General features: G+C 37.9%; 2 protein-coding genes across 3 annotated transcripts; one reads left to right on the top strand and one right to left on the bottom strand.

Moving 5' to 3' along the window:
• Window positions 1-281: 281 nt before the first annotated feature.
• Window positions 282-6,643, bottom strand: LOC130549053 (uncharacterized). Of its 2 annotated transcripts, none has more exons than XM_057326199.1 (5): window positions 6,400-6,643; window positions 4,238-4,558; window positions 3,562-3,876; window positions 1,073-1,189; window positions 282-961 (listed from the first exon to the last, which is right to left on the bottom strand). In XM_057326199.1, the coding sequence occupies exons 1-5, from the start codon at window positions 6,449-6,451 to the stop codon at window positions 867-869; spliced, it is 900 nt and encodes a 299-aa protein (XP_057182182.1). In that variant the 5' UTR covers window positions 6,452-6,643; the 3' UTR covers window positions 282-866. The 2 variants fall into 2 exon arrangements, with proteins under 2 accessions (XP_057182182.1, XP_057182183.1); XM_057326200.1 differs by having other exon boundaries at window positions 282-958.
• Window positions 6,644-13,624: 6,981 nt separating this feature from the next.
• On the top strand, window positions 13,625-15,190 carry LOC130548554 (signaling lymphocytic activation molecule-like; the record flags this gene model as incomplete). Its single annotated transcript, XM_057325393.1, has 3 exons — window positions 13,625-13,940; window positions 14,701-15,000; window positions 15,081-15,190. Coding segments are annotated over 3 exons (726 nt in total), but the record flags the coding sequence as incomplete, so codon positions are not given.
• Between the last annotated feature and the right edge of the window lie 11,890 nt (window positions 15,191-27,080).

Here is a 27,080-nt window from a genome sequence, read left to right as displayed (position 1 = left end):
AAAACGTTGTCTTGTGACGTTATTATGCACCTTGAGATGGAGACCATTGGAGATTCATATCAGCATAAAAGACAATACAGCACCCAACAGAAGATAAAACAGTATTAAAAATAAGGACAAAGTGTGACAAATAATAAGAATAAAAGTGAATAATAAATGGATAAAATAAATGAATTAATATTTACGGTAAATTAATATATGATAAATGATATGTAATAAATGCATGTTACGACCCATAGCTCAAGGGACGCAACAAATACGAGGGACACACGCAAACCAAGTATCAGGCTTAAAACAAAACTTTATTATTAACAGAAAAGATTAAAGTTAAACATTAAATTGCAAAGCAAAACAATATTCAAATAAAATCTACAGTATATCTGAAGCAGTCAGTAATGTCAGTGTGTAGTGTTAGATGCATGGCTGAGAATGTAATAAGATGTTGTCTATAAAATGTATTTGCAAAACATCCAACACAAAACAAAAAGCCCAAACTGCCAATGAAAGTCCTCCCCGAAAGGAATGACCACACCAGATGCACATCATTGACCGCTAATTGGAGCTGCTTCTCGCAAACAACTCCCAAAACGAACAGCAGAGGTCGTCACAATGCATAAAACTTAGTAAGGGTTAGTAAATAAAATAAATGTATGTTTCTAACCAGATCTATCAAGACAAGGGTTGCAAAATTCCGGGAATAATTAACAGGGAAATATGGGAATTAATGGGAATAAACAGGGAATTTACTAAATTGCAGGTAACCTTATAACAGGGAACTTAAATGTAGTGGAATAAAAATCTTGCAAATTAATCTTGGTTAAAAAACCCGATTTAATGCAATTTCAGTTACCCTGCACAATTATCAATCACATGCTCCTCAGACACCTTGAAGCTTCTGTATCAAGCGTGGTGCTGGAGTTTATGCTGCTTTCGTCATCTGTCAGAGCGTTTGAATTACCTACTGAAAAATAAAGTGTCATTATATGAAGCCCTCATTAGCAGCGATGTCAAAATTGTGAAAGATGTTTTGTTGGCATGTTATCTGAAGGTAAAACTGTAAGTGCTTTATCACCTCTTGGTTTGCGTACACAGACCCAGTGTAAATAGACACAGACACAGATAGAGATCAGAAGAAGTACAACTGGAATTACCCAGACCCACAGGACACGAGAATCTACATGAGAATGAACTAGGATAAAAAGAAACAGAATAGACAGATATTAATTTCATTAACACATATAGTAGAAAACACATAGTAGAATATCTAAAAGACTAATGCACTTTTAACAATCAATCAATCAATCAATCAATCAATCAATCAATCAATCAATCAATCAATGTTTGCAGCTAGCCTGTCTTTAGGCTCAGACATGGTTCTGTGCATTTTGTGAGAATGAAAAGAAGTCTCAGCTGGAATCATTATGATCAGATATTTCACCCAAAAGATTTCCAGTTGCAGAGAAATTTTGCTGTGAGAATTTCACATCAGGATTAACTTTAGGGTGTGTTCACATTTGTAGTTCGGTTCTCTTGGTTATTTTGGTCCGGATGAAAAAAAAAAAAAAATGTTGTCCTGCTTTGCTTAGCATTCACACTGGCATTTTTACAACAAACCTAAACGTATTGAACCTAACAGCATAAGTATACACTCACCTAAAGGATTATTAGGAACACCTGTTCAATTTCTCATTAATGCAATTATCTAATCAACCAATCACATGGCAGTTGCTTCAATGCATTTAGGGGTGTGGTCCTGGTCAAGACAATCTCCTGAACTCCAAACTGAATGTCAGAATGGGAAAGAAAGGTGATTTAAGCAATTTTGAGCGTGGCATGGTTGTTGGTGCCAGACGGGCCGGTCTGAGTATTTCACAATCTGCTCAGTTACTGGGATTTTCACGCACAACCATTTCTAGGGTTTACAAAGAATGGTGTGAAAAGGGAAAAACATCCAGTATGCGGCAGTCCTGTGGGCGAAAATGCCTTGTTGATGCTAGAGGTCAGAGGAGAATGGGCCGACTGATTCAAGCTGATAGAAGAGCAACTTTGACTGAAATAACCACTCGTTACAACCGAGGTATGCAGCAAAGCATTTGTGAAGCCACAACACGCACAACCTTGAGGCAGATGGGCTACAACAGCAGAAGACCCCACCGGGTACCACTCATCTCCACTACAAATAGGAAAAAGAGGCTACAATTTGCACGAGCTCACCAAAATTGGACAGTTGAAGACTGGAAAAATGTTGCCTGGTCTGATGAGTCTCGATTTCTGTTGAGACATTCAAATGGTAGAGTCAGAATTTGGCGTAAACAGAATGAGAACATGGATCCATCATGCCTTGTTACCACTGTGCAGGCTGGTGGTGGTGGTGTAATGGTGTGGGGGATGTTTTCTTGGCACACTTTAGGCCCCTTAGTGCCAATTGGGCATCGTTTAAATGCCACGGCCTACCTGAGCATTGTTTCTGACCATGTCCATCCCTTTATGACCACCATGTACCCATCCTCTAATGGCTACTTCCAGCAGGATAATGCACCATGTCACAAAGCTCGAATCATTTCAAATTGGTTTCTTGAACATGACAATGAGTTCACTGTACTAGAATGGCCCCCACAGTCACCAGATCTCAACCCGATAGAACATCTTTGGGATGTGGTGGAACGGGAGCTTCGTGCCCTGGATGTGCATCCCACAAATCTCCATCAACTGCAAGATGCTATCCTATCAATATGGGCCAACATTTCTAAAGAATGCTTTCAGCACCTTGTTGAATCAATGCCACGTAGAATTAAGGCAGTTCTGAAGGCGAAAGGGGGTCAAACACCGTATTAGTATGGTGTTCCTAATAATCCTTTAGGTGAGTGTAAAGTCGCAACGTGATTAGACAGCTTTTATGATATATATTTTGATACAGAACTTACCAGATATCCAAAACAATGCTGTGTGCTGGGTTATACATGCTCAGTGTTAGTGTAGGTGTGCGCATACTGTATGATGGTATTTTAACCGAGCCGGTAAAGGTTTTAAAGTTTAGGTTTCAAAAACACTCTTCACAAACCTACAGGTGATGTCATGCACACTACATCCATGTTTTATCCAGTCTATGGTGTGAATAGACCAGCTGTAAACATGCACATAAATACTGTCTTTTCGTATCTTAAAGTTTATGCGGTTGTTCGAGTATAGAGGCGCTTGAACAAGCATTCAGTTGTCTTCTATGCGGTGGAAGAAAGCACTTGTTATGGGCACAAAACATTTTTTACTTACCTTGAAGGTTTTACTCATGGGAGGTTTGCATTCGAGACCAGTTTTACTGCACCTATATATTGTTGTTTTTTTGTTGCACAAATTGCTTCTACACAGCAAAATCGCCAGTGTTAAAAAGGGTCAAATTAACTCTCACAGTGTTTTCCCCTACTTTGTACGTCATTTTGGATAAAAGCGTCTGCTAAATGACTAAATGTAAATGTAATACAACAAAAAAATATTGTTTATTAGTTATAATGTTCTTTGTTAAAAGTACACACATATACAATATATTGAATTTGAAAGACTCACCATGGATAGTAACATCAAACTTCTTATATGAGACTTTATTATTGCTGTTGATCCTCAATTGATAAAGTCCAGAGTGATGAGATCTGGTGTCATTGATCATGAGAGCTCCGGTCTGATCATCCCGCTTCACTCTGTCTCTGAATCTCTCATCAGTAGATGGTGTAAAAGTCGTTTCATTGATTTTTGCAACAAGTGTGTTTTCAGCTCCAAATCTCCACTCCATCACATCATCTCTCTCTTTAAGAACATGAGTGTAGAGAATAAAAGAATGTCCTGTCCTCACTGACACTGACTTCACATCACCTGTAAACACACCTGAAGACACAAACACACACAGATTCACACTGATTAATGATGTCTCAATGAGAATCAATGCGACCAGTGATTTTCCAGACAGACGTCCGGTGGTGGAGTAATAGAACCTGTGCTGCAGGAAATCAAAGCTCATTTCTATATAACTGCACACATGAGAAACATAAAGCACTGCAAAACATCTATTCTCACTACAGAACATGTTCTTCAGTAACTCCTCATGAACAAAAGGCTCACAGTGCTAATGCTTTAAACAAAGAACTATATTCAGAACTCAGAACAAACATTTAAACATTGTGAGAAAAAGCACGTTTGATATATGACATGTACACTTTAGAAAGTAGATTGAATCTGAAATACTCACCACTGACGGTAACATTGAACCTCTTGTATGAGACTCTATTATTGCTGCTGATCTTCAGTGTGTAGAGCCCAGAGTCTGAGGTTCTGATGTCACTGATGGTCAGATCTCCAGTCCGATCATTCAGCTTCAGTCTGTCTCTGAATCTCCCATCATCACCATCATATAACTGGGTGTTAATGGCCTTTCCATTGATTGTTGCAAGAAGTGTGTTTTCAGGTCCATAACGCCACACGATCAGATCATCTTTGTGTTTGATGACGTCAGTGTTTAGTGTGACAGAATGTCCCTCCATCACTGACTTCACTTCATCACCAAACACACCTGAACAACACAAACACAAACACACCTGAACAACACAAACACAGACTCTATTTTACTATACCATATATATGTAAGCAATAAGGTATGAGAGCCTGTGAAGGTATGATGAGCGTTGTACCCTACTGCTAAAACAGTTACCACATAATATAAATATTAAAGCCAATATATTTAAAATATATCACACATGCTAATAATGAGGCATTATAAACATCACTATTGTCTGTAAATACTTTTGTAATGTGCAAAGTTGGATCACTCCAACTAACCCCTATTAAGTTAATTTATGGTCATATTTCATCACAGGAAAGTTTTGGCTGGAAAGAAGAATCAGGAAAGAACTTTGGACATAAAAATGCGTAAAAATTAAAAACCCGGCTTATAAAAATGAATAGATTTAAAACCAAATAACACATATAGTGTGGATAGAGATATTTGCTACTCATCTGGTATCATTAAGTACTTGAACTCCAGCCATTTACGGTTGAAAAATAGTGGAAGTGGAAGATTGAGTTAGAAGTACTCTATACATGATGTGAATGTTGTCATATTTTACCCATTAGATGGCGCTGTGTGTGTGCGTTTGGATCTAGAAACCAGATAGCCTACTGGGTGGATTCAATTACACCCTTTATCTCTGTTCTACACCCTGTGGTGTGAAAAAACAACAGAAAAGGACTTATAATTTCACAGGGAGTCAAAATTCAGCACAGCACCGATTTATCTTCTTCCAGTGTCACTGCTACCTTCTGGCATCATCAGTATGTTCCAGTATATTTGTGACCCCTGTTATCAAATGAACATTTTAAACTGTTGACTTCACTGTTGGATTTCATCAGACATGTTAAAAAATGTTATTGCAAAAGTCTATTCCAAAACATTCTTAATAACCAGCTGAAACTACATGTAAGACTTATATAAGGTTGCTTGGGAGCCCTGACTTATTATGGTTTAAACAAAACAAGCCACGCCTCAGAGAAACCAGAAATGGCCAACTGGGACTGATAACCCGATAAACCTGCTTCATGTATTGAACAGATTATTGTGTTTTATTACACGGCTCATTTGAATGCTTGATTCTGATTGGCCAGTCGCGACATTCCAAGGGTTGTTATCGCTCAAAACTAATAACACCCTGTAACCCGGATGCTGCAAATCATTTTGAGAGGGGCAGTTTAATATTACACAAAAATGAATTATAAATATGTCTTTTAATAACATGACATTATATTTACTAATGATTAAACCAATGTGCCTGTTCCTGACATTTGAATGTCGTTTCTCACTTTAAAACCGAAACTAAACAGCTTTTCCTCGCGGAAGGTCTGCATTCGGTAAAAATGAGCTCATCAAATATTTCAAATTCACATTTCATGTCCAGTTTTTTTCTTGTGTGTGAAGTAGGCGTGTCATAAGCGGGATAATGTACAAGCAGCCGGCTGTTATTGTGAAATAATCCCCTTCAGTGAGATACAAGACCCTCGGCTTCACCTCCTGATCACACTGTCGGGGATTATGACTGCCATAACAACCGGCTGCCTGGACATTACTCCTTACATGTTTAACAGTTTATGGAGTATTCCGTAAAAACAGCTTTGTAGTTATAGATTATGACGTCTTTCAGATACAAATGAGATGTAAACCAAAGAGTTTACATATTATAGCCTGCCTGACAACATAAAACGTATTTGTATGTCTAAAATGAGTCGACTGAAATTTGAAAAACACAAAAGATCTTAAATCTACAAGAAAGCTTTAAATATGATTAAAACCAATTGAAGTGTCACATGAGCAGCTGTGATCCAACAACTGAAAGAGAAAAAAGCCATAAAATATACACTTACCATTCACAATCAAACAAGTCAGATACGAGAGAAAAATTAAGCATAATTCCATGGTGCTGATTTCAGAACACAAAAAATATTGAGACAAAAATGAATAAAATTGCAAAAAGTAGTTTTTTGTTTTAAAAAGTAACAATTTTATTTGAAAATGGTTACTTTTTAAATGCCGTTGTGCTCTAGATGATGATCTGTGATGATCATCATCTTCAGCACAACCTCGATTAGACTGCTGTCTGTAAGTGATCTGAGCTGTTACATGAAAATGAAACTAAATGTACTGTTTGTAGGTGTGGTTATATGTATGGCTGCTGCCCAATCTCTCATCATGAAAACACACACCCTCCCTACAAAGTTTGTTTTTGTTTTGTTTCGTATTTATGAAGTTTTTATGCCTTTAATAGGACAGGATATTAAAGAGTGACAGGAAAACGCTGGATGAAGACAGAGCAGGACAGGCAAATGTCAGGAAGTGAACTTGTGCGGTCGAGAGCACACTGGCGCAGCACTGCTATCGGTGCCAACATTGCAGCCTTATATGCTTCTAATCTAAACTGCTTTGCTGATCTTACCAGGTCTCAGTCTGGTCGTGATTGGTTAACTGATTTTAAAAGGGTATCTTCACTTTTTTGCGAAGACATTTTTGTTTGTCCACTTATGTCCCCAGAAGTCTCGCATAGCCAGACCTTCATATTGACTCATATTCAGTCTGCTGAAGTGATTCCAAATGCGTGAGACGTTCAGCCAACAGTCCTTAACAAAAGAAAGAGGATTTAGTCTTATTACAAAATTAACATAGGTTCTTGAGGTTGTTTTAACACATAAATCAAACAATAGTTTGAAGGAACAACAACAACTGATGTAGTGTTCTGGTTACATTCCTGTTAAAATGTCACATGCCATTTCTTACTTCCTCATTCAAGCGTTTTGAACATACACATATTTATAGTGCTCAATACAGTATGTCCTTGGTCTCTGCCCTTACATTTACATTTATTCATTTGGCAGACTTACATTCGTAAGATTCGTCCAAGTTAGGGGTCAGCAACCTTTGCGACCAAAAGAGCCATTTTGGGCCCTCTCCCACCAAATAAAATTTGTCTGGAACTGCAAAATATAGGTAACCTTTAAATTACCATAACACAGGTTATGCATGTAAGGTAGTAGTTACCCAGTAATATAGTGAGATTTTTATTGTATTCAGATGTTAACAATTTATACATTTTTGTCCCTGGCAAGAAGTGGGAGTGTTGCAAGTGATTGGTGGAATACTGCAAGCGTGTGAGGGAAATGTGACGCCTCTGACCATATTTGGAACATCAGGTTCCTCTTCAGTTGTACTGACAGGTACGCCCACCTTACTTGCGTCTACATTTGGGCGGTCTCAGTCAAATCAGACCACCAACTGACGTAGATTTGTGGGGGTGTGGCTACACGAGGTGTTTCAGGCAGGTCTGGGTGAGCATTCGCTTTTACATAGAATGACTCTTTTGTTCCCACACTTTCATTTCTGCAACTTTACGTGTCTAATACATGCATGAGCGACTTATAACACATCAAAGACACAGAACAACACGTGTTCGCGCCATATGACCCCTTTAAGCTATGCCAGCTAAAGACCTAAAAGTTTGGTTTAAAGACGAAAAACGTACCAAGCACAATGTTTTCTCACCATTCCATTCCTTACACACGCATTCAGTGTTCTGTGCTGTCTCACATCTGTCAGAGCAGAAATAAAACCGTGGCTCTCTGTATGTTTTTTCTGTCATCTCCGGTCACGCTCATATGTACATTGCATGCCCTTATTTCGTCTATTCGAATGAAATATCTGAAAAAGCAAATACATTTACCCAGCCAGGGTGTATGGCTGGGTAAATGTGTATGCCTTTTCAGATATTTCTTGAAGAAATCAGGACAGTAGTGGTCAAAATTGGACAAAATAGACGGATTACAGCAGCAGGTGTACACGGGTATGTGCCTCTTTCATCCACTTGTGATCCGATGGACCAAAACGCATCTTAATACCAGGCATAAACAGGGCCTTATAAAGACTGCAGAGAGCCACAGCAGGGTGTCCCCCTGAGCCACATGGGGCTCGAGAGTCACGGGGTGCCGACCCCTGGTCTAAGTAAAGCAATGTTCACGAGAAGTGCCAGTAATACAATGCTTTGGATACATCGTTAAGATAGTATAAGCAAGCAAACAGAGAACATTAGAGAAAGAATAAAGAAGAAGAGATTTTAAGAGACAGTTAAGTGCTCATGGAAGAGGTGGGTCTTCAGCTGCTTTTTGAAATGTGAGATTGAGCCAGCTGTCCTGATGGAAATAGGAAGATCGTTCCACCAGCTGGGAACAGTGAATGAAAATGTCCTTGAGATAGATCTCATGCCTCTCTGTGAAGGTACAACGAGGCGCTGATCGTTTACTGACCGCAGACTTCTGGATGGGGTGTAGGTCTGGAAATTCTGTCATCATTTACTCACCCTCTTGTCATTTCAAACCTGTATAAATTTCTTTATTCTGCTGAACACGCAGGAAGATATTCCTTCCTTGAGAATTCTGAGAAAAATGCATTGGCATTTGTTGATATATAAGGCAATTTTGGGTCATTTGCCAAATTATCTCTGTCGTTCCATACAAAGAACTTTGTTTGGAAATCATTCATTACGTTCTCATTCAAATTATAATCTCTGTGTGCCCTTTGTCAGAACTGATCTTGGTAAAACCTCTTTCAAATACGCTGCTGCTTCTGATTGGAATCTTCTCCAAAAGGAGATGAAGTTACACAATTTGGTCTCTTATAATTGCTTTAAATCCTTATTATGTAATCTAGAGAGCAATTTACTGGTGTGTAATTGTTTTTAAAATGGTTATATGTTGGTTTTTGTAATGTATGTTATATGTTGTCTATTTGTATATGCAAACTCGGCTGCCTATCTTGGCCAGGACACTCCTGGAAAATAGATTTTAATCTCAGTGAGTCCTTTCCTGGTAAAATAAAGGTATAATAATAAAAAATATATATCTGGAAAAACAGATCTCATCCCCCATTGACTCCCATAATATTTATTTTCCCTACTATGGCAGTAAATGGGGGATGAGATCTGCTTGGTTACTGATATTCAGCAAAATTGGGTCTCATTCACTAATAATTGCGTAGATTTTTCGTATTTATACGTACATTTGAACCTCCCACGAAAACTTTCCGCCTAATTCACAACACATGCGTATGCACATGAATTTGTTCTTAAACTCATCCTAATGTTGGTGAATTTTGGAGTATTCTAAATGAGCGGCCGTGTGCATGAGTTTAGTCATTTGCATAAAACACACCCAGTCCATCTCCATATTAGGGCTTTCCGCACAACCTTTCCTTTACCACCTGTCGTCACATAAGTCAGGCAACCCCATGTGACGCTGTCTACAGACGTACTCTCGCAAGTATTTCCAAGTGCACAGTCCTCAAAGTCAGTTCATACACAATAAAACACCTTTTATACAGACACGTAGTTTAAAGAGTTCTCGTTAGCCAGCTGTAGAAGCGCTGTTACTCAGAGAAACCTAGATTTTATTATTCTTTCACTGTATATGATGAAATAATTGTAAAATTAAATATACATCTACACGTAATTATATATTATTTAAAATATAACTATTATCCTAAGATGACACATGCATTTTGTAATTTTGTCTTAGAGAGAGAGAGGGAGAGAGAGAAGGAAAGAAAGAGAATGATGATTTTTGCGTACGTGTGCTTTCAACTCTTCCTATCTTTTCTCTTATATTCAGAATAAATTTTAGTATGAAAGTTTTTGTGAAACATGATTTGTTCGTGAAAGCGTCCGTAGACCCATTGTTCTGTGTTTAGCAGAACAAAGAAATGTATACAGGTTTGGAACAATTCATTTTTGGGTGAACTATCCCTTTAATGTGAGCCGCAAATGGGAGCCAGTGCACAGAGATGAGCAGAGGTGTGACATGGGCTCTCTTGCCCTTCATAGTGAGTTTACCAAATCACCCTAAGCCCTGGCAGTCCAAGAGTTCACTTTATGTTCATGTAATTCTGCATATACACTGTTTAGCAGAAGCAATACTGTAAAGCCATTCTAGATCACAGCAGCCACAAAGGACATCATCCTTAAATCACCCCTAAATGTGATGATGACACAAAAATGACATATCATCATGGGGATTGCAGTGGTGACACCCACATGAACACTGTACAGATGGTTTTGTGACTAAGTCATTCCTTTAAATGCTATTGAAGTTAGAAACGTGTATATTCATGTGTAGCCTTTGTAACTTTGGAGACGGTCCCTAAATTCAGACTAACGAACGTCCAACCAACTTTATGCCAGTGGATAAATACTGGATTTGTAAATCTGTACTTGCATAATTTGGCAAAACTAAATAAGACTTTGAAAATAGTACAACACGTGCTTTCTTGTTCTTTTGCTTCGCGTTGTTGGTGTTTTTTTCCGCTACAGACGGATAGCTCCGTTTTATAGCCATGGTCATATAACGTGCATCATCACGTGCATGTCATCACCTGCCGCGCACTACATGATGTCCGAGACCGAGTATGTCAAAGTAATTAAATAAATGAAGTATTATAAAGGAAATTTCCAAATGATTCCTGTAATGTTTAATCCGCAAGTTATAAAAATAGCGTATAGTATAGTTTTAATTCGGTACTCAAGGGGGCCCCCTGGTGGTGCAGAGGCCCTGCGCAGCCTGCGTAGTCTGCTTATAGGGAGGACCGGTGTTCTGCCAATTTATGATACCCATAAATGTGTGCTAGCTAGGGATGTGCACATCGATGCTGCAGTATCGATACATCGATATTCAAAAGCTGCTATTTAGGTATCGATATTTTCTGAAAAGTATCGATTATCTTGTTAATTACATTAATAGTTTCAGCATAACTAAATGTTAGCTCTGCGCATGCCGATCAGTGAACGCTATATTATGAAAGTAGCTCTCGCGGCAGTTTGACGTCACGCACGGATCGGTCGCCGGCTGCGCAGCGCGAGCCACTTGGTCACGTGATATTCAGGTACGTACACATACACAACACGCATGCATTGCACACTTCCGCATCAAACAGAGATGTTGACATGTTGCTTTTCTTAAACTCTAATCTACAATTTAAAGATAAGGAATTCTTAATCAGCAATTGAAGTGAAACACAAGTGAAACTATGCACAGTTTATGTTGTTTGTAATTTTGTTAATTGTATTAAGATTTTTGCTAGTTAATCAATATATAATTTTTTTTAAATACTGTATGTAATAGTACAAAAAGAATGTTAAAGCCTAAGAAAAATGGCCTGTTTAAAAATAAAAAGACAGTGAAAAATGCACATTTTTTGTTCATTTTATTAGGATTTATGTTATTTAATCAATATTTTTTTAAGAAGGTTGTTTAAACAGTTTATTTATTTGTTTAAATTGCTTTTTTAATAAATTTGTTATTAGTAGCCAGTACAAGTATGTAATTTGTTTTTTTAATTGTAATTAGATTTTTATTTTAAAAAAGCATCAGTATCGGTATCGGCATCGGTAACATTTCAAGAAAAAGTATCGGTATCGAATCGAATAAAAAAATTGTGGTATCGCCCATCCCTATGTGCTACCCTCGTGTTGTGATTGGGTTGTGGGAGGGGTTATTTAGGTGTAAGGGTTGGGTTGGGGGAGGGGTTAGTCCTGTTTTGTATGGAGGTAGCAGAATTTGACAGGGATGCATAAATTGGCAGAACACCGGATCTGAATCCATGTGACGGTACAAGACATTTAGAAGACATGAGCCAATGGACCATTCTATAACTAGATCGTGCAGTGTCCACAATAAAATCAACGTCCGCACCACTGGTCATTGTTCTCGCTTTCATACACTTATGAAAAATATTTTCTCAAATAACCCAAAAGTGTAGTAGTACAGAATAGATACTTTTTGATTTGAACACCTCGATCATATTCCATTACAGTGAATCCCACATAACATCTTTCTTTAAGAATAACAAATATATCCGAACTGACAGAACACGTAATAACTCTGAACTCCTTTGAGGTTACGGTATGTTTTAAAGTACATCTTACGTATCTAAAAAGACGTATTATATGCCAGAACATCAAATGACATTAATTCTTCATGATATGAGTCCTTCAGTGACAGTCTGCGTCAGTACATCACAGAAGTGTGTGAGAGAGACCTCTAGTGTTCATGTGAGGACACTGCAGGACACACGAGTTCACTTTCTGTCAGAGCAGTATTGCGTCCTTTTATGTGTGCTAAATAATTCTAATAGAAATGATTTGTTTTCTGCCAGTGTGTTTATTAATAATAAAATTCAGTCCCTGTTAATATAATTACTTTTTTTTTTAGCAATTTCTAAAAAGATTAAGCACCTTGATCAATAATCATAATTTTTCTTTAATAATCATACTTCTCTTAGCGTGTGTGGAGGGGCCGGGGGGATTATGGAGGATGAGCAGATGCTGACTGACGTCTGTGTTCTGACCACAGATGAAGAAACTCTGAACTTTATGTTTACTTGTGGTTTTCACAACTCACAGCCTGCAGATAATACTCTACATGACATTTATGTTGGCACTGTGTATAGTAGCATGACTAATATTCTAATATTTGATGCTTTTTCTTGTCATAAATCCATATTTGATCACATGTGTTCTGCTTCTTCACAAGAAGTGTATGTACCATACAAACAATATCACAGGTTATACTAGTGCTGCTCTTAAATATATTTTAATTCTGTGAAGTTTATTGTATAGATATGTGTTTAAAATAGATGTGTGTGTCAGTGGTGTGGTGGAGAGACAAACTGTGAATATACATCATAAACACACCCACAGCAGAAAGACTCTAGAGACGCTTCTGTGTTAAATCCTCTCTCTCTCTGTCACTTTAATAATAGTTTGCAGATAAAAACCTTCACAAATGTGTCAGAAAATGTCTCGTCTGATAGTTCTCCTGTCTTTATTCTTCTGCCATTTGGACGGTGAGAGATGTTTTGTCTTCACACATTTACTTCTTGCACATGCAGGAGGCGGCTATATTACTAAACTCTCAGATATATCAGATACTTTCTTATACAAATTCAATTATTTTATTATTTTAACTTTATTTACATACGTGGTGTTTAGTTGTGTTTTAATAAACTCTTTTACAGTTTCTATAATGTTTGTGTTTGTGTTGTTCAGGTGTGTTTGGTGATGAAGTGAAGTCAGTGTCAGTGATGGAGGGACATTCTGTTACTCTACACACTGATACTGAACTACAGACAGATGATCTGATACTGTGGATATTTTGTGTTGAGAGTCCAGATGAGTTTATAGCTGAATTTAACAGAGACATCAATAAAACATCATTTATCAATGAGAGATTGAAGAATAATTTAGAGTTGAATCCTCAGACTGGATCTATCATCATCACAAACATCACAACTCAACACACTGGACTTTATAAAGCTGAGATCTACAGACAACCTTCTGTTCTCATCAGACACTTCAATCTGACTGTCTATGGTGAGTTGACAGTAATACATTTCAAACAGCATAATCCTTAAAGTATAAAACATTTTAAATAAATAAAGGTTGATGTGAATGTGCGTTAAAGTGGCCATAACTCTGACAGTTTCTGTATATCTCATGTTGAGTACTTACAGATCGCACCCTTCAAATATCCGCAGAGTATTTAGTTTGATCATATTTATAAAAGACAGATACGATTATTTCCGGAAACATGCTATGCGTTCGGGGGGGGGGGGGGGCGGAACTAAAGCAAGTGCGCGCCCATTGCCAAGAAAACACAGACATCAGTTCATCTGGCATCTTTTAGCGCTGGGACGGCTCCATATATCAGTTTCAGACCATCTCCAAATCCAGCGTTATATCACCGTTTATAGAACATCCATCACCCAAATGCAGTGAACAAACAACACAGCTGAACTTCTCTCTCTCCTGCACACAAGTGAAAGTGACGTCTGCACATGCTCTTTCTCCCGCTCTCGTTGGCTGATGCGTGGGCGTGCCGCGTGCTTTTCCGGGAGAATTGTCCAATAAGGGACTAAGAAATGTTGTAACGTAACGATTTTTCATGTTCGAAAAAAACTTTGCGAAACCTGTAGGATCGCTGGGGGAGTGTATGTACACCATTGCAGCACCCCTTTAAAACAAACTTATAATAAACATAAACTGGTTTAGGACTTAAAAATGTCTTTAAAAAAATCTTTAAAATAAAATTGTGTTTGCTGTTAATTAATGTGATTCTTTGCATTTATTCCAGCTCGTCTGTCTGTTCCTGTCATCGTCAGAGACTGTTCTTCATCATCTTCATCATCAAAATGTGTATTGTTGTGTTCAATGATGAATGTGTCACATGTGAGCGTCTCCTGGTATAACGGAAGCATTATACACTCCAGCATCAGTGTGTCTGATCTCAACATCAGACTCTCTCTACCTCTGGAGGTGGAATATCAGGACACAAACACATACAGATGTGTGGTCAACAATCCCATCACAAACCACACACAACATCTACACATCACTCAACTCTGTCACACGTGTGCAGGTGAGTCACATGTATGTTTATACTTAATTTGTCCCTTTTGTTGTATTTCAGCTGCAACATCAGTTAAAAGCCTCTTTTCTCTTTCTGTCCTTCAGGTGGTGTCGACTGTTGTGGTTTTACTGAAGCTGTGATCCGATTGGTCCTCTCTGCTGTAGTGGGTGTGGCTACTGTCGCTGTTCTCATATATGACATCAGATGTAAATAAGAATAACAATCACTGATGATCACAGATACTATAAATATAAGAATGATCTTTAGCTATTTCTTCAACAATATTTGAAACGGTTGTTGATCTGTTTTCTGTGTTCATGAGTCTAAAGTTATTAAAGCCTCACGCAGTGATTTGTCCTTAAGTTTTGCATTAAAGTTTAAACTAACAACATGAAGTATAGTGTTTGTGGCTGGTTTGCGTGCATGTTGTGTTCTGGTGAAAGATTTCTTCTGGTCCTCTCGTACCTCTTTCCCAGCAAGCAATTTTGCGTCTAAAAGACGTCTAATATCATATGGAAGCCCGTTTCCGCAAGGGTTGGGAATTCTTTTTAGGACTTAGGACTCAAAATAATGAGAAACTAAGTCGAAATTTTGACTTAGTAACTCATAATAATGAGAAACTGTTTGAAGTCATAAACCTTGTATCTCCGATTAAACATGGTTTTGGGGAAATGTTGTGTTAATGTTGGTACACAACAGTATATGATAGCAATATAAGGTATAATACCAACTTTAACGATACAATGTTTAACAACACAAAAAATAGGTAGTTTTTTTAATTTCCTGAAAAATAATGGTTTTGGAGATGCGAGGATTCTGCCCGACAGCGACGATATAATATATTTTGATACTATCCTTATTTATTTTTATATTTTAATTTATTGATGTGTCTATTTATTTATTTACTTATCTATTTATTGTATTATATTTATTTATTGATTTGGCAAATTCCGATTTAAAGTGAGCATCACTAAAACCCTACACACTTAGGACAGCGCATGTGAAGTCAACATCCAAGGGCGCAGGGCATTTCCATAAAACATCAGCTTATCACCTGTAAGAATAATGTTGCAAACAATTAATAATATTATTTCCAAACAAATTATTAGATATTTAAATGCATTCAATTGAAATTTCCTGTGGCACTTGGTAAAAACAAACAAACATAAAAAGTGGGTAGTTTTTTTATTTAAAAATGAATCGGGAGGACGCCTCACATGATCACGTGACCTCAACTGCCTTCCCTGTAGTGACCAGAAACATATATTTTTTGTTTTTAAGATGTTTTTGTTTGTAAATATATCTTGAAAGAGAACGAGCAAGAGAGAGAGATCTGTTTATGTTGCTCTGTGTTCGATTGCTCTTCCTGCTGTGATCGATCATCTGTGTTCTACTATTTGATCTTCACTGCACTTTCCACAGAGACTCCCTGCGTTCCATTCAGAAGTGATAATCCCTGTGCCCTACTCCCTTCGAAGTGTACAGCTCTTGATGTGTAAACTCTAGAGGGGAAAATGAAATTGTATTTCTTAATGTGTCAGTTTAAAATTCACTTGGAAAAATGAGGAATAAAAAAGCGTCATTTTCTCTTTATCTGGAGCGACGGTTTGTGTGGTGTCCCCTTCCTGAAGGGCGATATATGCCGTTCGGAGCTCACCGACTGTTTATGTAATGCTTAACATTATTATATGATAATCACTAAACATGCAGATAAAATGTGCAGATATAAATGTTTTTGTCTTAGTAATAAGTACGTATATATTTATAATCTATTATTCATAACTCATTCACTTTTTTATTTTATTAGGCAAAAACACGACTTCTTCATAACCTTATTAATGCTATGCTATTTAACATTAAAATATAAAGTGCAACATTATACTATGATACACCAGTAGCGAGCTGTGACGTTGGAGCCATGGCCCTCTGCGCACGCGCACCACCCCTCACAAAGAAAGCCGGTGCCACCAGCAGAGATTCACCAGCGAATAAACTATGATTATACTAAATCTTAATATTAATGCTGGTAACATTACAGTGAACTAAACGTATGGAACTAACTGTAGTAAATTAAATAACACCAAATATGCACAATGTGTTTAATTTAAGACTGATCGCAGTCAAAATCACTCGTCTCAAATAAAGCTCACATCAGCAACCAGAATGAATTGAGGCACAGCGGCCTTATAAATCATAAATAACTGGCAATTTGATGATCAAATGACTTGATACCCAGCAAACACAGAACGTTCCCCTAACGTTATTTTTTGGTTCCCTTTCGGTTATTTTTTGGGAACCAAAAAAGAACGTTCTAAGAACGTTCTTTTCTGGGGGTTTTTTGCAACCAGAAAATAACCAGAAAGTAACGTTCCCTGATGGTTCTTTTTTTGGCTATTTTTTATGGTAAAAATAGTCAAAACTGGTAAACGTCAGTGACATGTGCAATACATAAATCATAAGATCACATTGAAAACCAAATGAAATTAATAAATGTGCCCTTTAATGGCTGAAAATAATAAACTAGTTAAGCTAAATGAAAATACAATCATCTATATCCATGTGTATTTCTTTAGTGTGGTTGTGTCAGGTCCCGGGTCTGAGCACCTGCTTATTTTTGTCTTGTTTATGTTTCTTCCCGCCGAGCACATGGGACATACCTTTTTTGACAGTTCTACACGTGCTCGGTCTCTACTTTTGGGTGCCCCGCCTCCCTTGTTATCCACTCATCACCGCACACCAGTTTCTACTTCTGCTAATCACACCCCACTCCACTCTCGCTAATCTCCTCTCTCCCTTCTTATTCTTACAGAATTCCTAGGTTCCTTGTCAGTCCGTTAGTTTTTCTAGTTCACCTGACTACTGGTCTTGTATATTTCTAGTCGAGTCTTGTCTTGTCCAGTTAGATTCTTGGCTAACTTGTGCTGTCTGTCTAGGCTCCAGTCTCTTTTGCACCCTGCTTGGTGTCCCATTCTCACGCAGATCGTTGCGCCGCTGGCCTTGGTTTCCCTGCTGGTTAACGACTGAAGGATCTTCACCCTTTGAGGATCCATCTCCTCCGGGGTTGTTCAAGTGGATTTACCAGATTCTTCCTCCGGGGTAGTTCCAGCGGATTACCAGTTCCCCTCCACTGGGGCTTGTGTTGCTGAACTTCTCGTGACTCTCTCCGTGAGTTGGGCCCTACGGCCTCACCCAGACTTTTGTGTTTTCCCTTCCCATTTCCCCGGCCGAGCGCTCAAGCCCATTCCCCTGTTGACTACTGTTTGCTATTATTCTGTCGTAAGATTCTGTTGTCTGCCATTACAGCTTTTTGTGACCCTGCATTTGACTCCCATCCTTCTGGCGTGACAGGTTGTCTGTTACTGTATGTGTGTGCGCTCGAGCACGTGCATTCTCCGCTCTGTCGCGCACTCCCGTCATTTAAAAATCAACGGTCATTTCGTTTTACCTCACCGACTAACACATTAGTTTAGCGGTTTATTTATTTTATTTTTTATTTAAAGCCTTACAGATTTGAGAGTAGACTTATATTTTCGTGATGTTCGATTGATTTGACACATCTAAATCAACAGACCATGATGTAAGGACTGAAACTCAGGGCTTTTGATTGTTATATCTAAAGACGGAGCCGCGCTATACTTCTGTGGTGAGACAAGAATACTGTTAGCCTGAAGATAATTAAATGTTTATTCTTCTGTTAATAAAAATCTGCTTTAAATATTGTGATGAAGTCATTGGTTATTTTATTTCGATATCTATAATGTCTGATGTTGAGGTAGGCCTACACACAGTGTGGTTTTATTAGAAATGATATACTGTGCTGTTTAAATCGAAAATTAGGCTACTTCAGTAATGAAAAAGGAATTATTAGGCTAAAAGAATAATCTAATGCATTGATTTCATCCTCCATATTGTGTGGGATGATGCAGTTTACTTATTTTAATTAGATTAACGTTAGACAAGCGATGGATAAAAACACAGCATGGATGTATTCATTACTGACGTGTAAACGGACCGAGAAAAATATTTTAGGCTAACGTTCTGGGAACGTTCCCCTAACGTTAGTTTCTGGTTCCCAGAAAGTTTTTTTAAGGTTTGTTTTTGGTTATCTTTACGGAAATAAAACGTTAGTGTAACGTTCCCCTAAGGTTAGTTTGTGGTTCCCAGAAAACCTTCCTGGAGAACCAAAAACGAACCTTAGAAAATAACGTTAGGGGAACGTTCTGGGAACCAAAAATTGTTAGCTGGGTAACAAAGTCTTCCTCCTGTTGTTTTGAACAACGTTTATCAGCGTTTCTCTTTTTTTCCGAGACTTGAACAAAGTTCATCCATATGCTGTTTTGAATCACGTTTTCCGCATTTCTTCTTCTTTTGCAGTTTTTTTTTCGGCAGTTTTTTTTTCAGCGGTATGCTACTAGAAGAAACCCCAACCCCGTGTAAGCACACTTTAGACTTCTTGCAGCATGCGTTTTATACTTTATTATGACAGGTGTAGGCCTATGTAATGGAGATTGAACTCATGTTGGCTAAATGTAACAGAGGCCAGCTAGTGAAGAGCTGTGCAGTGTGTAAACCTCACTCCCCTAGCGACAGACGCTAGAGACTGCGGTCTTTAGCCTCCTCGTTAGAGCGCCCGTCTCCCATCCGGACTATCGCCGGATCGAGGCCCGCGCAGAGCGGTGCAAGTGGGACCGGTTACATAAACACAGACAGGACGATTATTTTATTTCATCCGTTTAGTCGTGACTACATGTGGAGGCGTGTAAGGACTTTTATTTTGAAAAGGTTTTTCTGGGGGGTAAAAGTGGTGGCGAGCGGAAGGAGGAATGGAGCATAACTGCGGGGAAGGTTGAAAAGTTGTATTCTCGTGGTCTTTTTCTTTATTAGTTGATAATTAAAAATATTAGACACGCATCGAGGGGAGCTGACTAGAAGCTGGACCTTGTGCTATCGTGAGTGTAGATCGGCGAGAAGCTGAACTGCGTGTCGTACAGCTCATCGTTATCCTGTTAGACGCGTAAACCTTAGCGGCTCCGTTGTCAAAATAAGAGTCACATCCAGCAATGCAGACCCTACTGATATTTTATTTGAGCTACACTTTCCTGTTGGCTGTTATAGTTATTTCATTAAAACATGGCAATGATACGCTTAATTTAATGATTAAATCAATAATCATTAAACAAAGTCTTTTAAGGGGAAAAAATAAAACAGTTGATTAATATGCAAATTTGTCCTATGGTGTGATGCCAAAATTAAGGAAAAAACCTAAGAACGAAGATAAATTTCTCTTATGCTATTTTATATGATAAAATCCCTGTTATGTTATTTTATATGATAAACATAAATATTAATAATATAAAAGAATGTAAATTTAACCAATTTATTCTTCAACTACCCGTATAACCAATATCCTGTGCTGTGATCAAAAAATAAAATGTTAAATACAACAGGGCTTCATTTCCCGATAATGTTGTCTCTTAGCGTGCTACGAAGGCTCTAAAGCAGGCCCGGATTAACACAGTGTAGTGCCCTAGGGTGACCATATTTAAAATGCCCCCCTCCAACTTGCATGTTAGTGTAACATGAACAGATCTCTCGCCCTTGCAGTTGGTAACGGGAAGGGCTAAGAACAGTCTGAGTGCAACATGTAGTAATTTAGCAGACGCTTAGGGTCACGTAAAGCCACTTGCTGCGATGCATTAAAAAAGTTTATTCCAGTAACTGACAATTACTTGTTCACACGTTTATTGCTTGGACACGCGCAAGCGGCGCATTTACAGTGCGAAGCATGTAGCTTATGGCCGCGTTTATTAAAACATTAAAATATAATCAACATTATTAATCACACTTACAATATCAAGAGGAATGAGATAAACAAGTATGCCATTATTGTGCAGCCCTACAATGAGGTATTTTGATATTGAAATTAAACATATTCATTCATGACAAGAAAAATAAAAACTAGGAGTGAATGTGTGTTGTTTCCCTATTTTCTATTTAAAATGTGTGCCATGAGATAGCCTACCTTTGATTATACCTGTGTTTGGGAACCCCTTATTACATTACCCCTATATATGATGCTATAGTGTTATTATTTACTCAACAAAATCGCAGAACCCGGAACATAATCAACCACAGGTACAGTGGGTCGAGGACCAGGCAGACACGCACAGAGAACATCAGACTCAGAATATAAAATGCGCAGAAAATAAAACGCAAGTAAAATCCAAGACTCACAGTCTGCTACTAGTCAATGTATAATTGGAATAGAAACATTGCTTGATTTAATGTAAATTTGAATGTCAGTTAATGGCATTTATTAATGTAGTAAAGTTAGTAAACTATGTAAGTTATTTTACGGACTTATCTTTAAATGGGTTGATGTCAAAAGGAGTTTAAGTGAAATTTCCAGCAAAATTGTACAGGTCAATTTATAAATTGTCATTATATGTTTGACGTAAATTTTACTTGGCCAATAATTGTTTACCTTTGACCAGAATGAATGTAAAATAATTTACAATCACTGCTTCACTTCTTGAAAAGGTCTGCTACAAGTCATACTTTTACAAAGATTTTTTTTGGCACTTAAATCACATCCTTAAGAACATTTCTGAGACTTTTTATAAATATGGGCCCTCAGCTGTGTTTATGTTTGAGGAAATACCAGTAGATTTCGTGCCATGCAAGTGAGATTAGCTAGTGGGAACACACTGTGTCACTTGGCCATTGCGGTGACTAAAAAATCCAGTTGCAATAAGTTTCGATATCTTGTGTAGGCCTATTTTGGTAATGGAATTAATCTTACGTTTCATTCATATAATGAAAAATCAAGTTTTAGGCCTACACTTTACTAGAAATAATTAATGTGTATTTTCACCATATTCAATTTAAAAGTATTTTGGTGGCTCTAGAAATAAACCTGTTTAGGTGGTTTCTGGAATGAAATTGTTTGAAATATACTGTATGTAGCCTAATACAATAAACATTTTTATCTAAAGCTGCTCTAGAGTTTTTTAACTGATTGACATACGGACTATATTTCAGTAAACCGTGCAATTTAAACATAACTTCTGATGTGCATTTATGTTCATGGCATTTATAATAAATAAAGAGACGACTGTGCGCTTGATTCGCCACTGGATGCAGCTGTCACGTGTGGGGTTAGGGGCTACTACATCCCTGAAATTAGTTTGCAGGGAGGGATAACCAGTCCCGCATTTGGCTTTTGCAGACCTGGGATAACGCATTCTTAGATTCCTAGTGTGCCCGTTATAATAAATTAACTTATAAATTAAATGCTTAATCAACCACTGTAAAACGAGCCCATTCTCATGAATGAAATGCGTATGAATAACACGCGCTGTTGCAATATCATGTAACTCTCCAAAACAGGTATCAAATTTCCTGTTTATCAAATTAAAATAACGAGAAATACATAATGCATCCCCTAAATGGCCTAATTAAGATTAATCCTCAATTATACTGATATAATGATTAATCTTACAAATCAGAAACAGTTCAGCATTCAAATCCGAACAATAGGTAGCCCATTCAATATTCATGAATAATTATTATTTTCTGTTCTTTTTTCCAGAGCGCATCATAAATAAATAACATTTTCTGCGCTATAGGTTTTGCTTCTTGTTCTGGTGTTAAAGTCTAAAGAGTTTTCTATTGATTTGTTCAACACAGCGTTTTTTTTTAATTATTTAAAAAAATATATTTATATAATAGGCTACAGATCAAAACCAAACAGACATGGAGATAGAAATGACATAGAAAACGACATCAATGTACATCAATGTACAAACTACAGTTTGACTTTATATAAGTCAAACTGGAAAAGCTGAGCTCACATAAGTAGGTTGTGGAAAAAGATAACAACACTGAGATTGCACTGTCTGCAATGACTGGGTACTCTTTGGCAGCAGTCAACCAGAAACTGTCCAGAGGTAGGTCACTGAATGTCATCTTCACACCACGGTCCTGTCTCATTTCAGTGAGCTGCTCTTGTTGCTGCAGCGACAGTCCATTTGCTTTATCCATTGCAGATGAGCTAAATGGGTCTCGAACCCAGTCAAAGGCTTCAGGTGATGTTAAGGGGAAATNACGTGTGAAGAGAATGAAGAAAACAGCAGCCAATGAGAGGTCAGAACAGATGGGATCGAGTCATCTCAACAAGCTGCTTGTTCAAATGACAACAGAACATTTATGCAAATTCAATGAAGATGATCAAATATAAATTGTTTCATTTTATTAAATCGCATCTTTTAATAAATATACATTTGAATGCACATACACAGTCTATAAGTTTTATAGGTTTATGAATTCCCTGGGAATCAACGCTCTACACTACATGAAAGCTTTTCTATGATTGCTGTACATGCAGGGTGATTTCTCTTCTCTTCTATTGTTTTTATGTATTTCATATATAGGCTATGACTCTTTCAGTTGCCTGTGCAGAAGGATCAGTGTTGAATACCTGCATGGAATTTGACCCAAAACAACAGATGAAGGAGATGCTCAGTGCATGAGCTCCACAGAGAACAGCTACATCCTACACACATAGACTGCTGTGGACCACAGTGTGTAGATTGTGTGGAGTAATAAAACACCTTAGATCTCCAAATTATTTTACCCACAACACGAAGGTAAGAGATATGTTATGTTAGACCGTTTCATCAGACGCATGCGCACATGACCCTGCAGTTTACTTCCGGTTTGTGTTTGGCTAGTGTCTAATAATATAACTATTTACATTTTATTCCATTTATGTTAATATTAATGTATATTATTATATTACTGTATAATAATTGTATTTCATAAACGATTTGTTGAATTTTGTTGAATGTCAATTTTATTAAATAAACAATTTGAATGGGTCCTGTAGTTTGGTCGCATTTAAAGAAACCGTATGGCACACTGACATCTAGCGGTTGAGCTTGGTATCGCAGTCTAAATTCAACATACTAGAAAAACAAAAAACGCTTCTGCTCGGTTTCTTTTGATTGTTATCAGAATTAATCTACAGTCGCTCTATTGTTTGTGAACGTGTACCGGAAGTTCAGTTGGGGTCACAGAAGTGCGCATGCGCAGTAACGGTTGTTAATGTTGTTAAGATGAAACTGTCTATATGCACTTGAAACATATCGATTTACTGATACTGGTACTTGCATTTCGAAACAAAGCCTCTTCTCATGACATTAGAATGGATCATTACATACACATGCATGTAAATGTGAAGCACACACGTCATGAATGATCTCACGGTTGATGTGCACGTCTTTTACAGAATGTTGGATCTGCATAAGTGATCTCCTCTTCACCAGTCTGAACTGTTTCTATAATCATGTGAAACATGTTTAATATCTGTAACACTTTCTTTACATGTAAAGCTATACATCATAGTAACATGTATAGTTTCACATAACAGATGGAACATTCTTTATGTTTTGTGATCGTTGTTCATGAGTCTGAGATATGAATGAGATCTTATGTTGCTGTCTGATTATCTTTCAGGTCTTGCATAGGATTGTCTCAATATATCAGTATTGACACTAATTGTGTTCATTAGATAGATATTTAGATTTAGATTCAATTTATTGTCACTGCACATGTACAAGTACAAGGCAACGAAATGTGACCTCTGCATTTAACCCATCCAGAGAGTAGTGAACACACGCACACCCGGAGCAGTGGGCAGCTATCACTGCAGCGCCCGGGGAGCAAGTAGGGGTCAGGTGCCTTGCTCAAGGACACCTCAGTTAAATTTTACGGTATAGTGTTAATATTGCACATAATATTGTAAATAATTTATTGTCAGCAGCCCATTTGGTTGACATTTTATTATAGTAGCGGCTGGTTTTACACCCGATTGACAGGCTCAGTTCTTCACATGCATCTAGCAGTGACCGTATGATGTTGAGAATCATCTTTTCAACTGAATCTCAACATTTAAGAGACCCATAAACAACTAGCCTATTACAAAATAAAACTAATCCTGATTCACAAACAACACAGCACATTTCAATGTTAGGTGTGTGTAAACCTTTGAATAGGATGGTCTGTTTTTACTGTTGTCAATTCTGAGAAACATGTCAAACATTTACCGTGTTGTTGTGTTTGTCTGTGTTTCCTGCAGATGCAGAAGATCAGAAGTGCAGCTGCGATCATCACAGATCCAGACATTCATAAAAATAACTACACTTTCAGTACTGTTGTTACTGCAGAATACATTACTATTGAAACTTTTACGGTCAACTGTCCAAAAGTTATTTCATTCAAAATCATCTTTCCATCATTTTTACCATAAAACAATATTACACAAGACATTTAGTTTTTCACCCAAAAATGAAAATTCAGTCATCATTTCCTCACCTTCGAGTCGTTCCAAATCTGTATAAATGTCTTTGTTCTGATGAACACAGAGAAAGATATTTGGAAGAATGCTTATAACCAGACAGATTTTGACTCCCATAGTAGGTGAGTAAATGATGACAGAATCGTCATTTTTGGGTGAACTTGTCCCTTTAACAGTAAAAAGACATGCACCCGCTCCCACCACACGAGGGCGCGCTCGTCTAACTTAACTCTACATTACTCACCGTATGAATAAAACTGTATTCTTTTCCACACACTTCTCTCGTTTCCCTGCAGATCATTTCTGAGTGCTGCTCTACTTCTGGACTACACTGTTTATTTCACACCCTGTTTGTTTTTGTTCACACCCATACTTTGTTTTAAAGTACTGTCTGCGTTGAGCTAATTGTGATCTCAGCTGACCCAACGAGGCTTTGTGGTTCGAGACGGAAATACAGGAGATTCGTGAGGTACACTATGGCACTTGTTGCCTCGCTGCCACATGAGGCAATGACTTCAGAGGCAGAGTTTGGGCATGAAGGCAGCTCTGAGAAACACATTCGGACAGCCTTCAGAGGCAGCGTAACGGAATTATAATTTCTCGCTAGAAATGCAATCAAAAGTTATAAAAAGAGAAAATAGAACTTTATTTACACAAAACTGCTCTCGCCACTTTCTTAGCCGCCATTTTATTTTTTTGAACTTGATCACATTCCCTGCACGAGCACACGCTTTGAATTGTGGGACATTGAAGGCAGCGAAGGATATATCTATACTGCCTTCAAAAATCGACCTTATGGAGACATCTCAGGAGACAGGAAGTAAAGAAAACATTGGATTCAGACGTGCCTTGATGCCTTCCTGCCTTGAATTGAGGGTATGCACGTGTCGTCACGTGAACACGCCGGAACGCGGAACCGGAAACTCAATTCCGCGCAACATTTGAGTGTCTAAGAACGGCTCTCATTAAATCCTTGGTGTTTCGAGTCTGACGTCATCACCCAAACGTGTTTTTTCGTCAATTTTAACAATCATAGGTAGTTTAGATGGTTAGTGTAAGGTTAGGGTTAGGGTGTGGGTTAGGGTAAAGGTTTCTTAAGACTTGAAACACCAAAGATTTAGTCAAAACCAACAAGCCACGCCCACAGATCTGACACGAAACACAAAGGATTTAGTGAGAGCCGTCTAAGAACACCTGATTCCTTTGTAAGTCATAAGGTAGTCGTAAGGATCACCGTCGAGTCCAGCTGCTTGTAGTTTCAGCAAATAATTGCGTGTTTTAGTCCCGTTTTTTGTTCCTCCTATTGAATGCAGCCATTTTGCCTTAGTTTTACCACTCAAGGGAGCGTCAATGCATACCCTCTATTGCTGCCTCTGCAGGCCGTCATTTAGGGCTTTCAGACGCAGCCTATATGTCTACCAATGAACAAGTTGCTTCCATTATTTAAAAAAAGTTTGATAGTAAATGTTTAATAATACCAATAGTTACGTAAAATACTACTAATAAAAACTTAAACACAAATTTAAAAAATTTGAAGTTCAAAATGTCCCATGTAAATTGTCTGTATTTATTTAATTTAGGGTCAAAGGGGTTTGGCTGGCCAAAAGTAAAAAACAAACCTGCTGTGCAACATTAAGGCGAGCAATGTCTTGTGGTGTATCCCCAAAAGGCACAAAATCACTTTCATGCAACTTTTAGCACTGTTCCTCACTGGTAGAAGAGAGATCTGCCCACCTCTGCACAATCA

Source organism: Triplophysa rosa, linkage group LG25 (assembly GCF_024868665.1).
Source record: "Triplophysa rosa linkage group LG25, Trosa_1v2, whole genome shotgun sequence".
Lineage (NCBI taxonomy): Eukaryota > Metazoa > Chordata > Actinopteri > Cypriniformes > Nemacheilidae > Triplophysa > Triplophysa rosa.
Note: the sequence above shows the minus strand (reverse complement) of the source record. Positions and strands in the feature narration are given on the sequence as shown.

What these genes read in the sequence shown, in the direction of transcription:
- LOC130549053 (XM_057326199.1), bottom strand. Translation starts at nt 6,451, where the DNA reads ATGGAATTATGCTTAATTTTTCTCTCGTATCTGACTTGTTTGATTGTG. An exon ending in GACTTGTTTGATTGTGAATG is followed by an intron (nt 4,559 to 6,399) that starts GTAAGTGTATAT and finishes TGTGTTGTTCAG; the next exon opens with GTGTGTTTGGTGATGAAGTG. An exon ending in GTTCAATGTTACCGTCAGTG is followed by an intron (nt 3,877 to 4,237) that starts GTGAGTATTTCA and finishes TTGTGTCTTCAG; the next exon opens with GTGTGTTTACAGGTGATGTG.